The sequence below is a fragment of the Perca fluviatilis genome, chromosome 1, assembly GCF_010015445.1.
Source record: "Perca fluviatilis chromosome 1, GENO_Pfluv_1.0, whole genome shotgun sequence".
NCBI lineage: Eukaryota > Metazoa > Chordata > Actinopteri > Perciformes > Percidae > Perca > Perca fluviatilis.
In genome coordinates this window covers 16,062,570-16,079,278 of record NC_053112.1, presented here as the reverse complement: position 1 = coordinate 16,079,278, position 16,709 = coordinate 16,062,570, and the positions used below count along the sequence as shown (strand labels likewise).

At 42.0% G+C, this 16,709-nt stretch overlaps 1 protein-coding gene across 1 annotated transcript; it reads left to right on the top strand.

Moving 5' to 3' along the window:
* The first annotated feature begins 935 nt into the window (after nucleotides 1–935).
* Nucleotides 936–14,730, top strand: sec23b (SEC23 homolog B, coat complex II component). The gene is made up of 19 exons (XM_039805913.1): nucleotides 936–1,113; nucleotides 2,976–3,203; nucleotides 3,479–3,536; nucleotides 3,678–3,764; nucleotides 6,132–6,368; nucleotides 6,670–6,752; nucleotides 6,874–7,018; nucleotides 8,511–8,669; nucleotides 9,432–9,547; nucleotides 9,691–9,814; nucleotides 9,996–10,076; nucleotides 10,185–10,274; nucleotides 10,593–10,699; nucleotides 11,021–11,174; nucleotides 11,367–11,444; nucleotides 11,646–11,807; nucleotides 11,953–12,039; nucleotides 12,824–13,045; nucleotides 13,696–14,730. The coding sequence occupies exons 2-19, from the start codon at nucleotides 2,983–2,985 to the stop codon at nucleotides 13,783–13,785; spliced, it is 2,301 nt and encodes a 766-aa protein (XP_039661847.1). The 5' UTR covers nucleotides 936–1,113; nucleotides 2,976–2,982; the 3' UTR covers nucleotides 13,786–14,730.
* Nucleotides 14,731–16,709: the final 1,979 nt, after the last annotated feature.

Sequence of the window (16,709 nt, the reverse complement as noted above, 5' to 3'; positions counted from 1 at the left end):
GACCACAATCAGTAGGCCTATTTGGCGAGTTTCACTCCAGCACCATGGATAGCTGCTAATGGGGAGCAACAGGGGGCTTGTGTGACCTTGGGATATAAAACTCTATAGAACATATGACAGGGTAGATATGCTACCATGCCTTACTTATTTTTAAAGGTATGTTAAACCGTCTGCAGTAGCGAGCATAGGCTATACACCATCTCCAAATAAATCAAGCTTAACTCAAGCTGTATGAAAGAATGGTGTGTGGTTTTGAATTGGGTAGTCAAAATACTGTTTATTTTTGGCTACTGTAAGGCTACATCTGCAAATCACAATGCATCCTATTTTATAATTTGATCATGGATGGGTGGATATGTTTAGGCCTGTGTAAAATTAAGAATATTCAGTGAGGTTCAGTGAAGCTTAATTATTCATTATGAAGCTTAATTGATTAATTTACTTCACTTTTTTCTAGTCCAAGGCATAAACTGTATAAAATAGATCCGAGGTTATAAATAGCCTAGGTTGAGAATCTCAACCTAGGCTATTTATAACCTCGGTAGCCTAGCCTATAGCCTGATTAATCTCAATTTGAGATTAATCAGGCTAGGCTACCTCTCTGCATTGGGTAACTAAGTGGTTATATGCAAATAGTTCGAACAAAGAAAATCACAATGGTCTACTCACACGTCATCACACTGTACACGGAGTCACAACTTTCATTAGATGATGATACCTTCTACATCTTGACTAGCCACAGGGGAACATCATAGATATAGAACAATATCAATATCTATATGGTTTTATATGGGAAAATACCGTCGTTGTTGAGTAAACTCCATTTCCCATAGTTACGTGCGTACGCAGAGCACGCACACGCCCTAGCAACGTCATGGAGAGCAAGAGCCAATAGGAGCCGGCTGTACTTGGAGTAACGGGAGTAACCCTAGAGTAACACGTCATTCTAGTAAAGTGCAGGAGCCGGCTGATGGAGTGATCCCCTCACCGACTGTCGTCTGTCTGTCCTGTACATCCGTCTGCTTTTATCTCCAAATGCTCTAATTTATTTTGAACATAGCAGTTCATTTCGCCCTTGTCTAAACCGGAGGACAACCTGATACACAGTACAAGGTAAGCATTCGACTTAATTAAAAAAAAAAGTAGGCCGCCCGTTTCTGCTTCCATTCATATGAATGGACAGGAAGTGGATTAATGCTACATTCCGTTAGCTAGCTAGCTAACCCAGCCAGCCATACAACGAAGCTTTTGGGTACGAAGGTTTGCGTGACAGAGCAACGTTGAGATATTGGGCCACGATGATTAACAGTAGTGTTTACTGTCAAATGAATTTGGTTTCTACTACACCGTAGTTACTATAACGTTACCGAGTTTCGCGGCAAGTTAGCTAGCTAATAACGTTAGACAATTGATTAATGTTAGCTAGTTCATTTCTGAGTAGAAATGAACTGCAGCCTTTACTGGTGGGTCGTTCGTCACTAATCTTACGTGGCCTGATTGTAACCAATGCTATATCAGAAGTTCATCTCTGTAAAAATCGTTCGAAATAGTGATTCCTTTCCTGCATTTAAGAAAATATCAAGGTTTCCTTGTGCTTTCCTTCAGATGGCGAAAGGGGAAAACACCAAATACTCCCAACAACATCAACCCCACAACCCTTTTATCAGATATAGTTAAGCAAAGGTCACTTTCCGTACGAAAACATTGAATATAGGGCAACAGACATTTAATTTTTTATTATTATAGATTAATCTCATTAAGGTAATGTCTTCAGTTTGCTTGTTTTTACCGACAAAACCCAAAGATATTAAAGACAGACAGACAGAGAAAAGCATCTTAATTCAAGATGGGACTAGGGAATGTTTGGCATATTACTTAAATGCTCGATTGATAATCAAAATACAGGGCTAGTAGATACAAATAAAGTTACAGTGTGGATGCTTTTTTTTTTTTTTTGGCAGTGGAATTTTCAGCTTCTGAGAAGTTTATTGCTTCCTATCTCAGGCCAGGTTACTGTCACCTGCAATAATTTTATAGAAAATAATAATCCTGTTGTCGTACTAGAACAGAAACCATTAGTTCATGAAATTGATTAGGTGTCAGATTTTCAAGTTAGATTGCCAACAATTTTCATAATAAGCTGATCATTTAAATCATTTCCCAGTTTCAACTGGGAGTATTTGCTTTCTCTCTTATGTAATAAGTAGGCTCAATTTTATGGGGCTTTGGACTGTTGGTCAGACAAGACAGGTAATCTTAAAATGTCACATAGGAGTCTGGGAAATTGTGATGATAATTCACGATTTTCTGACATTTGACCAAACAGTTATTTCCTCAATTAATTGATCATTACTTGCAGCCCTACCTGGTACACGTGTGTTTGTGTGTGTGTGTGTGTGTGTGTGTGTGTGTGTGTGTGTGTGTGTGTGTGTGTGTGTGTGTGTGTGTGTGTGTGTGTGTGTGTACACATCATATTTTACGCTCTAAATTCTTATGCCCAACTGACACCAAAAGATTGTAACTTTTTTTTGTCATCTTTTCGAATGCACTTTGTAAGCCTGCTGAATGCTGTTGAATTGCCCCGGGAATATAAAGTTCTTCTGATAGCAATGAGAAATAGGGAGAGTATACAGTTACCGCAACAGGATTCCTGATGATGCTTTGCTAAAGGTGTATTTGGTTTTTCATTGACGCAGACCAACAAAGGTGTATTCTAAAATTACCACTGGGGTTCCTCTGCACTGTTCTGTAACTCACAAAAACACGCTGGTCAGGTTTGCTGTTGTGCGTCATACTTTTGAATATCTGCGTCTTATTTTAGCAGGGGAGAGAAAGGAGCACCCGTACAAAGAGCAGTTCACTGCAGATAGTGAAAAGCAGTAATCACGTTTAGGCTACCAGTGGCACTGGGACTATAGTTCTTCCTTTTGACTAACAACCTCCCTGTGATCTATTGGGCTCTTTCTCTGCTGAAGCTCGGTGATGGCGACCTACCAGGAGTTTATCCAACAGAACGAGGACCGGGATGGGGTGAGATTCAGCTGGAACCTCTGGCCCTCCAGCCGCCTGGAAGCCACCAGGCTAGTGGTCCCAGTCTCCTGCCTCTTCACACCACTCAAGGAGAGGCCTGACCTGCCGCCGGTCCAGTACGAACCAGTCCTGTGCAGCCGGGCCAACTGCAAGGCAGTGCTCAACCCACTATGGTGAGTTAAATAGAAAACAATGCCTCCGCTCACGCATGTTAACTTTTTAACGCTTGTTTCAGCTGCAAAACACCAAAAAAAAACAAGGATTTGAATATTCAGCCTTTATTTGGCTTATGGTATAATTTAGCCTTCCTTTTTTACATGTGTGCAATACCACGCCTAGTACTTATAACACATCAGCATTTGCTGTTACAAGTACTAGGCGTGGTATTGCAAATACACCTTAAGCGGCCCACAATTAACCCTAAATTGTTTTGTTCCCTCCTTTACAGTCAAGTTGACTTCAGAGCAAAAATATGGGCGTGCAACTTCTGCTTTCAGAGAAACCCAGTAAGTACACAGCATACTTTAGTTTGATGTTAATGGTTGCCATAGCACATACAATACAGGATAACTTAATGTGGACTAGCTACATTCCTTTTATTAAGGTGGTTAATCTGGTTCTCTCTCTGTCTCTCTGTGTCTCTGTAGTTCCCTCCCTCTTATGCAGGCATATCCGAAGTGAACCAGCCAGCTGAACTCATGCCACAGTTTTCTACCATTGAGTACATAGTACAGGTAAATACTACATGCATGTCTGCACTCTGACCTCAGCCCTATGCATGCAGATTGTACAGTATGTACTCCAGGTGTCCTGCGCAAAGGTGAATACTAACAATTTCCGATAGTGGTCTCTCTTGGACGGGAGTTCTTATTTGTTGTTTTTCAGTTGTGGGTCTGATCAATGTGTTCAGTGTCGTCCTGCAACTCTGAGATGTCTGAACAATGTTGTTACGGATTTGGAGATCATTTCCCATGGTTCAAAGTTTATATTTAAAAAAAAAAGGTCCTGTACATAGCTATTGGGGTCAACACTAATTAGTTGTACCTAATTTGGCACATTAGTAAAAGAGGTTTGTCATAATTACGTAGTGTTTTGATATGGCAAGTCATACGGTAGACTATAATAAATACAGTGCCTTGCGAAAGTATTCGGCCCCCTTGAACGTTTCGACCTTTTGCCACATTTCAGGCCTCAAACATAAAGATATAAAACTGTAATTTTTTGTGAAGAATCAACAACAAGTGGGTCCCAATTATGAAGTGGAACGAAATTCATTGGCTATTTCAAACTTTTTTAACAAATAAAAAACTGAAAAAGGGGGGGGTGCAAAATTATTCAGCCCCTTTACTTTCAGTGCAGCAAACTCTCTCCAGAAGTTCAGTGAGGATCTCTGAATGATCCAATGTTGACCTAAATGACTAATGATGATAAATAGAATCCAGCTGTGTGTAATCAAGTCTCCGGTATAAATGCACCTGCTCTGTGATAGTCTCAGAGGTCCCTGTAAGGCGAGAGAGCATCATGAAGAACAAGGAACACACCAGGCAGGTCCGAGATACTGTTGTGGAGAAGTTTAAAGCCGGATTTGGATACAAAAAGATTTCCCAAGCTTTAAACATCCCAAGGAGCACTGTGCAAGCGATAATATTGAAATGGAAGGAGTATCAGACCACTGCAAATCTACGAAGGCCCGCCCGTCCCTCTAAACTTTCAGCTCATACAATGAGAAGACTGATCAGAGATGCAGCCAAAAGGCCCATGATCACTCTGGATGAACTGCAGAGATCTACAGCTGAGGTGGGAGACTCTGTCCATAGGACAACAATTAGCGTTATACTGCACAAATCTGGCCTTTATGGAAGAGTGGCAAGAAGAAAGCCATTTCTTAAAGATATCCATAAAAAGTGTCGTTTAAAGTTTGCCCAAAAGCCACCTGGGAGACACACCAAACATGTGGAAGAAGGTGCTGTGGTCAGATGAAACCAAAATCGAACTTTTTGGCAACAATGCAAAACGTTATGTTTGGCGTAAAAGCAACACAGCTCATCACCCTGAACACACCATCCCCACTGTCAAACATGGTGGTGGCAGCATCATGGTTTGGGCCTGCTTTTCTTCAGCAGGGACAGGGAAGATGGTTAAAATTGATGGGAAGATGGATGGAGCCAAATACAGGACCATTCTGAAAGAAAACCTGATGGAGTCTGCAAAAGACCTGAGACTGGGATGGAGATTTGTCTTCCAACAAGACAATGATCCAAAACATAAAGCAAAATCTACAATGGAATGGTTCACAAATAAACATATCCAGGTGTTAGAATGGCCAAGTCAAAGTCCAGACCTGAATCCAATCGAGAATCTGTGGAAAGAACTGAAAACTGCTGTTCACAAACGCGCTCTCCATCCAACCTCACTGAGCTCGAGCTGTTTTGCAAGGAGGAATGGGCAAAAATGTCATCTCTCGATGTGCAAAACTGATAGAGACATACCCCAAGCGACTTACAGCTGTATTCGCAGCAAAAGGTCGCCGCTACAAAGTATTAACTTAAGGGGCTGAATAATTTTGCACGCCCAATATTTCAGTTTTTTATTTGTTTAAAAGGTTTGAAATATCCAATAAATTTCGTTCCACTTCATGATTGTGTCCCACTTTTTGTTGATTCTTCACAAAAAATTACAGTTTTATATCTTTATGTTTGAGGCCTGAAATGTGGCAAAAGGTCGAAAAGTTCAAGGGGGCCGAATACTTTCGCAAGGCACTGTATTTGTATTGAAATTATACAGAAACATCCTTTTGATTTGTAACCAGAAAGGATCGGACTACTATTGTGGCCAACAAGTTTGGCTTCATGAATAATGCATATGGTTTTCTAAAAGTAAGTGTTTTAGAAACATATATTCAACCAACCAGACATTAAACATAAATTCGGCCTCTTCTTCTTTTGTTTCTTTGTGGCTTAGCATTTTCAGTTTGCAGACAAGAAAAATAAACAAATAAAGATACAAATGACCAGTGCCAGCTCCTTAGTGTATGTGATATTGTGTGTGAAAGTCAAAGCTTCTGATTTCATCTGAGCGTAACCTCTCCCACCTCTTTACAGCGTGGACCCACGCCCCCTTTGATCTTCCTTTATGTGGTGGACACGTGTTTGGAAGAAGAGGACCTCCAGGCCCTTAAGGAGTCCCTGCAGATGTCCCTTAGCCTGCTGCCGCCCAACGCCCTGGTGGGCCTCATCACCTTCGGACGCATGGTTCAGGTTCACGAGCTCAGCTGTGAGGGGATCGCCAAGAGCTACGTGTTCAGGGGCACCAAGGACCTCTCCTCCAAACAGATCCAGGTGGGTGGAGGCAAAGGCACGGGGAAACTGAGAAATAAGACATGACACAAAGGACGACCTCCTCAGTCAGGTAAAACTGGCCGATTGAGAAGCAGCCAATCAGGAACGCCGCTGCTCGCTGAAGAAGACGGACTAAGTTTCAGTTTTGTGAATGTTTTGGAAGAGAGTGCTGGTGTGGAAAGACTTACAGTCCTTCCCAATCACCAAAAAAAACAAGACACATGAGGACATTAACCTGTAACCATATGAAAGCCAACCGTAATAATGTTTTTTTTTTTTTTTTCCTTTTTGTGCATTTCAGGAGATGCTGGGTTTAACAAAGGCAGCCGCATCAGGACAACAGGGTCGCCCACAGGCACCTCAGGATGCTGCAGCCTCTTGCAGGTGTGGAGGAGCATTAACACTTCCCTCTTTAACAGCTAATGGTAGCTGTTTCCAAATGTAAAAAAAAAAAAAGTACACAGTCAGCCTTTCTTGACTAAGGTGTCTTTGTGTTCATAACCAGGTTCCTTCAGCCCGTGCACAGAGTCGATATGAACTTGACTGACTTGCTGGGTGAGCTTCAGAGAGACCCGTGGCCTGTCCCTCAGGGCAAACGGCCCCTCCGCTCCACTGGTGTTGCACTGTCTGTTGCTGTTGGTCTGCTGGAGGTACAGTATATACACACACACACACACACACACACACATGCAGGGACACATATAATATTGTACATTAAGTGGAAACAAATAATGCCACTCTTATGAGAGTATGCTGTACCTGACACGTGTGGTTTAACACAAGTTAAAGCCATAACTGGGTGTATGCTTCTGCTCTGGATACAAATGAATTAGCAGTCATGTATATGTGTGTCTGTATATTCTCTGTTGTGTGTTTATCGGGCCCCCTCCAAAAAGCTTTTAGTAGTTTATTTGGGATTCCCCATTTCACACGGCCTACATATGATCATTGTACCTTCTGAAATTGTGTCTTAATGATACGATGGTGACGTGTGTGTTGAGATATTGAGGCGCTTCACAGTAACCTGAACTTTAGCCTTATCAAGACCATTATGCCACATGTAACTGTTCAGAAATGCACACACTGCCTGATGATTATCTTCTGCAGGGACAGTACATCTACAAACAGTACTGTCCGTTCAAAGGCCAGTTCCTTGTTTACCTTCTGTCTTGTCCCTCCACTATCCTTATCCTCTCTTCTCCTACCGCTAATCTGCGTGGTTATGTAACCGATGCAACAGAAAGCTCCCCACCCCTGTACTCCCCTTCTCCCGATAGAAGAGGCCTGATTAGAATAAATTTGGCTCTTTCAGTGACAAGATTCCATGGTTTGTCAAGAGGCGTTTGACTTGATAAATGGGTCTTCAACATGTAAAGTCAAACTTAAAAAAGTGGTTAGTATTCATTTGATTGTTCTCTGTGAATGAGTACACTTTGTCCCTGTATGAATGAATCACTGTCCCATAGAATTTCATCATCATCATCATAAGGTATTTGCAGTGGCTTTTGTGACTATGTGGCATCTTTCCAAATGCCTCAGTGTCTCTGGCTTTCCCAGACTCCTGGACTATGGACTTTGTTTGTAAGTGTTGGCTGTGAGGTCCGCCCTTTTGCTGAAACTGATTCCCTAAAAGCTCTGTCAGACCTGTTATACATACATTCACTTATCCTGGATCTCTGCTTTTGTCATATGATGTGAAAAGCATCACTGTTAGAATAGGAAAATTATTTCAGAAGACAAATTAAGATTAAGTTTTAGAATGATGTTTTATTTGCTGATGTGAAAGCTACCTACATATACTGATAATGTATTTGCTCAGGTTGCCTAATTCTTTTAATAATTTCCCCTAACATTGCTCTTTGAATGGCAAATTTAAGAACTAGGTCACTATTCCATTAGTGCTCATTATCCACATTTACAGCCCAAAAACGGGGATGCTGCAGATAATGAAATGTAACCAGGATATCAATATATATTATATAAATCAGTGCACGCTGTATCGTTCAGTTGGCAGAAGTCTGTTTTAACTACTAAGTGATATGGTCAAATAACAAGCTTGTGGTGCTGTAACTTGAGCAGAGGTACTACTGTATAATGACACACTTAACTGAAACCCAAATTCCTCCTTTCCTTTGTCTTCAGGGTACTTTCCCCAACACAGGGGCTCGTGTGATGCTGTTCATCGGAGGGCCCCCCACCCAGGGCCCAGGCATGGTGGTGGGAGACGAGCTGAAAACCCCCATCCGCTCCTGGCATGACATCCAGAAAGACAACGCTCGCCATTTGAAGAAAGCCACCAAGGTGAGCAAATGCATGAACTCTCCGCAAATCCTGACATTTGCCACAGGACTTATAATCGAGTGAAATTTGCCTTTACAAATTCTCCTTTGTTATAAAATCTCCTCCAAATAAAAGTCAAGTAAATTTAGTACTAGGGGTGTAAGAAAAAATGGATACACTTGAGTATTGCGATATTTTATTTTGCAATACTGTATTGATTTTCAAAAACACAATATTGATTTTATTTTTATTTTTTATTTGTTTACGTGCAAAAATATTCATGTAAAACAGTGGTTCACGTTTAAGTTGTGTTTAAACCTCCTACCGCTAGATGGCTATGCGCACCAATAGTGTCCTCGCCTAACAGTGCCTAGCAGTGCCTGACTTTTTGCTAGAAGCTAACAATGTAGCTGTGGCTGAACTTTGGCCTACTTTAGCATATAAAAATTTGCTCACCAAGAACCTGTGAACCGCAATCCCAAACTGGCAGTTTGATTTTCTGTGTACTGAATTGTTTACCTAAGGTAAACTTCTTTCCCTTTTATGCATATCATGTCTTTTTTTTTTTTTTTTGTATTAGTTTTTCTAAAATTATACTTTAAAAAAAATCCAAATATATCGCCTTATGCACAGTATCAAATTATTATCGTGACCCATGTATCGTGATACGTATCGTATCGCCAGGTTCTTGCCAATACACAGCCTTATTTAGTACACAACGTGCTTAGGGCGTGTTCGCTGACATTAAGCCAATGTTTAATGTCTGTTTTTTCTATCACACAGTACTATGAAGCCATGGCCAACCGCTCAGCAGTAAATGGCCACTGTATCGATATCTACGCCTGTGCCCTGGACCAGACGGGACTGCTGGAGATGAAGTGCTTATCTAATCTCACCGGGTACGTCAGCACTTACTGTTTTAATTGTTTGAGGGTGTGGGATTATATTAGCCAAGCTATTAGGGATGTGTGATTCTTTACTCATAAACACCCCTTTTAGGAATACTTTAGATTCTAACTGGTTTGTTGTAATTTATTATCAGGGGGCACATTGTGATGGGAGACTCCTTCAACACCTCCCTGTTCAAGCAGACCTTCCAGAGAGTCTTCAGCAAAGACTACAACGGAGACTTCCGCATGGCCTTCGGCGGCGTCCTGGAGGTCAAGGTAAAGAAGTGACTTAGCCACTGACTGGAGTCATAATAAATACCATTGTTTGCTGTGTATTTGCTTGAATAGGAAGCGCTGATCGCAGATCAATTACTTGAAACTTTGTGATCGTTGTTTCCAGAGCACGGAATAGATTTATACTTGCATACTTATGTTGTGTTTCCTTCTGTCTCCGTAGACATCACGGGAAGTGAAGGTTTGCGGGACCATTGGACCGTGTGTTTCACTCAACGCCAAGGGTTCCTGCGTTTCAGAGAATGTGAGTCGCCCCTCCCGATTCACATTCCTTCCTTCACACAATTGAATTGTATTCCGAAGGCTGTCGTTTACTGGCATTCATCACAATGCGTTCTCTGTCTTTGTGTAGGAGATGGGTATCGGTGGCACGAGCCAGTGGAAAGTGTGCGGTATCAACCCCTCCACCACTTTGGCCCTTTATTTTGAAGTGGTGAATCAGGTAAAAGAACACACGCTAAACACCACCGTTACTAAAAGGCTGATGAAGGGCAGTCGCTAATCCCGTCAAACAAGTGAATAGTTTTGATGTGCTGAAGGCTCTGTTCAGTGAAACTCTATGAAACAATGGCTTTTTGTGTTGTGTTTTCCTTGTAGTTGAAGGCCATTTGTAAGGCTCATGCAAAGAAAGAAGTGATTGACAATAGTGGTCTTACTGTCTCTTGTGTGTGTGTGTGTGTGTGTGTGTGTGTGTGTGTGTGTGTGTGTGTGTGTGTGTGTGTGTGTGTGTGTGTGTGTGTGTGTGTGCGTGTGCGTGCAGCACAACGCACCAGTCCCCCAGGGTGGCCGAGGGGTGATCCAGTTTGTAACCCAGTACCAGCACTCCAACACACAGAGGAGGATACGGGTCACTACCATCGCCAGGAAGTAAGACCTTAAAACTGTAACAAGCTAGGTTGGTTTGCAGAAAAGACTGTCAAGTGAACATTCACTTTATGCACCTACACCTTAGTTAGTTAGTGATATAATGACCCTGGCATTTTGTCAAGAAAGGAAAGCGATGGCTAGAGTCAATATTAAGCCTCAAATTAAAAAAGGGTGTTTACATTCCTGCAATTTGTGGCGACGCCTACAGAGACCTGTGTGCATGTGCGTCATTCACACCACACCCACACTCACCTGCACCTCTCCTGTTGTCCTCCCTCCCTCCTTTCTCTTTTTCCTCTTCCTTTCTGTCCCCCACCGAAGCTGGGCAGACGCACAGTCCCAAATCCAGCACATTGAGTCGTCATTCGACCAGGAGGCGTCCGCAGTGCTCATGGCTCGCCTGGGAGTCTTCAGAGCCGAGTCGGAGGAGGGGCCGGATGTCCTGCGATGGCTTGACAGGCAGCTCATCCGCCTGGTGAGTGACGCTCCCTCCACACACACGCCCACACTCCTCCCTACCTGCGCTTTGTGATGACGACAATGCATAGTTGGCATTGTTAGGATTGTGCAGTATAAAGTCATGCTGTGATTGCTCACGTATGATGTGCCCAGTTATGTAAGGTTCCTCGTCAATGTTTGAACAATGTTTTCTCTCCCCCGGTCTCAGTGTCAGAAGTTCGGCCAGTTCAACAAAGATGATCCTACATCCTTCAAACTGTCCGAGTCTCTGTCCCTCTACCCACAGGTAAACCTTCCTCCGAGGAAAAAATACTTACACTTGAATCTGTAAAAAGAATTACCAAATAAAATTTTCCAATTTTTATAGATCTGATTAAATTCGACATCAGTTCTACTTGTAACACTGTCCCTGATTTTATTTTAATTTAAAAGACTTTTTCATCATGAACCAATTTTTTTTTCTCCCTCCTTTCTTCTCCACCTGCAGTTTATGTTCCACCTGCGGCGGTCGCCGTTCCTGCAGGTGTTCAACAACAGCCCCGATGAGTCGTCCTATTACAGACACCACTTTGTCAGGCAGGACCTGACCCAGTCCCTGATCATGATCCAGCCCATCCTCTACTCGTACTCCTTCCACGGGCCACCAGAGGTCAGCCTCACACCCTCTACACCATTGTTATTATCAGTGTTGGAGGAGCATCAGGATGTCTTTCATAAGAAATGTCTGTCAGTCATGTGATGTATTTGGTGCATGAGTTGTTCCTAACTGTTCTAGATGTGATTGTTCTTCCCAGCCCGTTCTCCTGGACAGCAGCAGTATCCTGCCAGATCGAATCCTGCTGATGGACACTTTCTTCCAGCTGGTTATCTACCATGGAGAGGTGAGACAGTGTTATTCACTTAAATCTCCAGCAGGACAACATTTGATTAAAGGTGCTGTAGGTAGGATTGCAAAGATCCAGGACTTAGCCAAGAAATTTGAACATTGACAACTTCTCAGTCCCCCCCCCCTTTCTGCTTAAGCCACCACAGTAATCTCTCCTGCACCCACAAGGGAGAATGAATGCATGTGCATGAGCAGTGATTGACATGCAGTTAGACCCCGGCCCTGATTGGTGAATCTGAACAGGGAGCGGTAGAGACTGTAGGTGGTGCCAGAGGAGCCAGTCAGTTTCAGCAAATATGACAGAAAGTTAATTTTATAAGTCTTACCTACTGCACCTTTTTAATTCAAATATGAATAATTTGGATTAATTCCTAATAATTTATATTTAATGCCGACACTAAATAATTCATGGTACTGCTGCCATGCATCATGAAAGGACTGCCAGGTAAACGTAAAGCAGACGATGAAGCTATACCAAACACCACAACTACCAAAACAAGAGAAAATATGTAGTGGTGACCGCAATTCGATTTTAGGAGCTGACTGCCAATCTCAGAAGTTGATTGTTGCACAGCTCTCTCTCTCTCTCTCTCTCTCTCTCTCTCTCTCTCTCTCTGTCTCTGTCTCTGTCTCTGTCTTTCACAGACAAATGGCTGATCTCAATTCAGTGGGGTTTTCCATTGCCAAAGCAATTCTAAAAAAAAGAAAACGTTTGGAAACCACTGCATTAGGTGACCGCAGGCATTTCTTAATGCTGTCATTTTCCTCTTCATTTCCAGACCATAGCCCAGTGGCGGAAGGCCGGCTACCAGGAAATGGCAGAGTACGAGAACTTCAAACAGCTGCTGCTGGCTCCACTGGATGACGCCCAGGAGATCCTACAGACTCGCTTCCCCATGCCGCGCTACATCGACACGGAGCACGGAGGCTCACAGGCTCGCTTCCTGCTCTCCAAGGTCAACCCCTCGCAGACCCACAACAACCTCTACGCCTGGGGACAGGTACTGTATTATAAGCTACAACTTACTATTTTGTAACACCTTATACTTGAGAATAGATTGCTTTTAGAGGTCAACAACATTTTCAGCAGACGAAAGATTTTCAATCATTTGTCTTCCTCCTTATGCTGGCACAGTGAGGTTACCTACAGAGTACAACCTCCTATAGCTTCAATAGCCACATATCGGTATAAAACAATTCATGAAAGAAATTTCTCATTCCCTTCTCACGTCCAAGTCAAGACTGTAAAAGCCCTGGATTGCCCGTACCCCTGGGTGAAAAACAATCTGTGCTGCTGACAACTCAGGAAACATTTCAAACTGTCAGAAAACGCAGGTCTTGGATTTGCTAAACTCTGATTTTATGTGTGGGTAAATTGAAAGATGAAATGTAACCGTGATCTCTTGTTTATAAAGTTAAGGAAGAGCTAAACCATAACCTGCAGTTTATAAACACTGAATACATTGAAGACAGTCTACGAACGAGATGATCAAGAGAACAAGGACTTGGGGAAAATAATCTGGGCGATAATCCCGTTTCTTTACTGAAGTGACCATGGGATCAGAGTTGCGTCATGAAAAGATCTGTCCGCTAAGTGGGTAAATCACTCAACTTCCATTTTTGTCTCCATTTGCTTCCTGTGCATCTGCAGGAGACAGGGGCCCCGATCCTGACTGACGACGTCAGCCTGCAGGTCTTCATGGACCACTTGAAGAAACTGGCAGTTTCCAGCTCTGCGTAGACGACGCCTCTATTCCACCACAAAGAGAGAAGGAGTGATCTGACATTCCCGTTCTGACATAAGGATCCATTAACATTTCCCCTTAACAGGAACCAAACCCAGACAGTCTACTGTATGTGTCTTTTCTGGAGTCATGTGTGACATATCCATGCTACAAAATGAACAGGAAAAAAAGGGGGGGGGGGTAGCACATTCCTAATAAGAACACATTTCTACTCATTTTCATTAACATGCTATTTATGAGAAACGGCTTCAGTACTCCAGACTGTCCTCGTAAGCAATATCAAATCCTCTATTTCTCTTTTTATATTTGATATTACCTCTGAAACGCAGAATGATTAGACTAATTATTCTTGTTTTCTTTTTGTTTGTTTGTCCTAAAAATGTGTCTACTGCATCAGACTTAGTTGAAGACGCTGTTTGAATAGGCCTCTTTTATGTGTTTGCTTTGTCTATAGCTAAAGATGAAATGCCCAGAGTTTTCTCATTAATAAATTATAATGGTACTTCTGATGCTGATTTAAGAAATGTTCACAGGGCTAATCGGTCTTCACACTGATGACTTGTTAACCACAGTTTATTTGACATATACATTTAAAATCCTACGTGGATTATACCTTTTTAAGCGTTTTCCAAGAAAATTCCCTCTGAATAATGAGGATTAATGTTCTGAGGAATGGAAGTCGATCACATCAAGTCAACCGAGAGTGACTCTGTTTTCAATGACGAACATTTCGCTTTATTTTAACTTGATAGGGCACTGTAGTTCAGTCCTCTCATCCCGTCTCATCACCATCTGGTATTTTGCACCCGATGATTGCCCAAGTGTCTTTGTAATCAAACTTTAATATACTTTAAGACTGTATAAAAGGGACAGTAGTTTGATTTAGATCCTGTCTGGATGCTTAACGCTATCCATATAAAGCCCTGTCGGCAGGAAACAAGTTTCTGTCTGTGTTTTCTGTCCTTGCAACAGCATGCATGTCCCATTCACAAAGCATTTTCATGGATTAGAGGTATGTGAACTCTGTAATCGCAGAGGTTACCAGAGATGCGCAGTTCATAACCCAGGCATCTGTTTGGTGATGTGCAGCAGAAGCAAAGGTTTCCTCTTAGTACTGCAGATTTGTACGATTGCGTCAGTGCGTGCAAGAGACTGGCATGTTGCTACAACAGTAAGTGATGCAGCTTCTGTGCAGATTGGAAGCAACACTCTCAACACTTATTCTTTTTTTTTCTCATTTGTTGCTATTGTACATAAAGCCTACATGGCAGGACCCCAATCATAAAACCACTCACACGCCATCTACTGTCACTGTAAGCTGATTTCAGAGCACCCAGACAGTATGATTTCGAGGATCAGTGAACGGTAGATTATGAAGACTAATCCTTTGGGGCTATCTGTATAGTGGCAAATTCTGCTCTTTAGCAGCTTTAAGCGGAAGTTGTCACTGAAATACAAATGAAGTCTGTGTCTATCCAGAGCTTAGGCCTTACAGTGTTGCACGCTGGAGCCACATATGCTCCAAAGGTATTCAAGCCAAGTGAAATAGATGCCATGCAACGGTTCTTAATCTCTTTTTACATGGATACCCCTGACATTTAACAATACCAAAAACTCCTTTTAGGCCCATCTATTGCAGGCAATATAGATTGGTGCAGATTTGGGAGATTTGCCTTACGGAACATGGATATAAAACAATCTCATAAATAATCCTGTCTTCATTTTCAATCTGTATCAATACGCTTGGTCATCTTGACGCATGCAAAGGCTGCAGCTGTTCAATGACGTTCAGAGGAACAAAGAAGAGAAAGAACATTAAAATTTCTCTCAGCACACTATTTCTTGCCTTCAGTGATCATGATGCTCATGGCCATGTGATTCCCAGGCTTATGAAAAGCTGTAAGGAAATGTGTTGTCTTATCTCCTATAAAATCCTAATGGATCAGTTAGAGTTAAGAGAAATCTTTCCAGCTTCTGCCCCAGATAACTTCTATATGGAATATGTCATAGCATATTTATATAACAATGAATACTGTAGTCAGATAACGCATACCAGAAATACTATAGTTCTATGTCTTTCAGCGATTTGGATTATAGGAGCTAAAACTTAAATCTGATTGTATATTAATATTGTGTGTCTGAGTGGATGTACGTTTGAATCCCGAGAAAAGTCACGGCCGCAGACATTTGACCTCCTAGTCACCCCAATATGAACTTAACCTTCAAAGCACCATCCCTTTTAATAGTGATTGAAGTAATAATAAAAAACATCGTAGGGAAATTATATATATCTAGTAGAGAATCCCATAAGCAAGTAAGCAAACGGATAAAAGCAAGATCAAAACTGTGTGTTTTAAGTACACAGAACACACCCTCAAATCTCCAGGAAGGAACTAAATGCAGCATCACAGTAGACTTGAGACGTTGATTGAGTTACATGCAGAGAATAGTGATCTGTTTGGGACACAAACTGGGAAGAAAACTGTTCAAAGGTATTTAAAGTAAGGCTATGTCACCTTTTCTGAACAGGAGCTGCAGTGGTCACAATGTGACAGCTATTGTGTGCTGACAATGTACATGGTGAGAATGTATGGTAGAGACATAAAGAAGGAGGAAAAAAGCTACCAAGTAAGGATCTAACATACCAGATGATAGTAAAGGGGGGGGGGGGGACCGCAGCAAAATTGTCCTCTTATATGCCCCTATGGTGGATAAATGATGAGACAGTGCCCTTTCAGTGGAGAAAGGTGAGTGAGTGTGTTTAATTGAGCAAGAGTGTGTTTAATTGCTTATGAATTCAAGTTTACATTTGTAAGTTGGTTATACAGTTACATTTGTAAGTGTTTTATACAGTACAGTCAGGTCCATAAATAAAGGGACATCGACACAATTCTAATCTTTTTGACTCTATACACCCCCA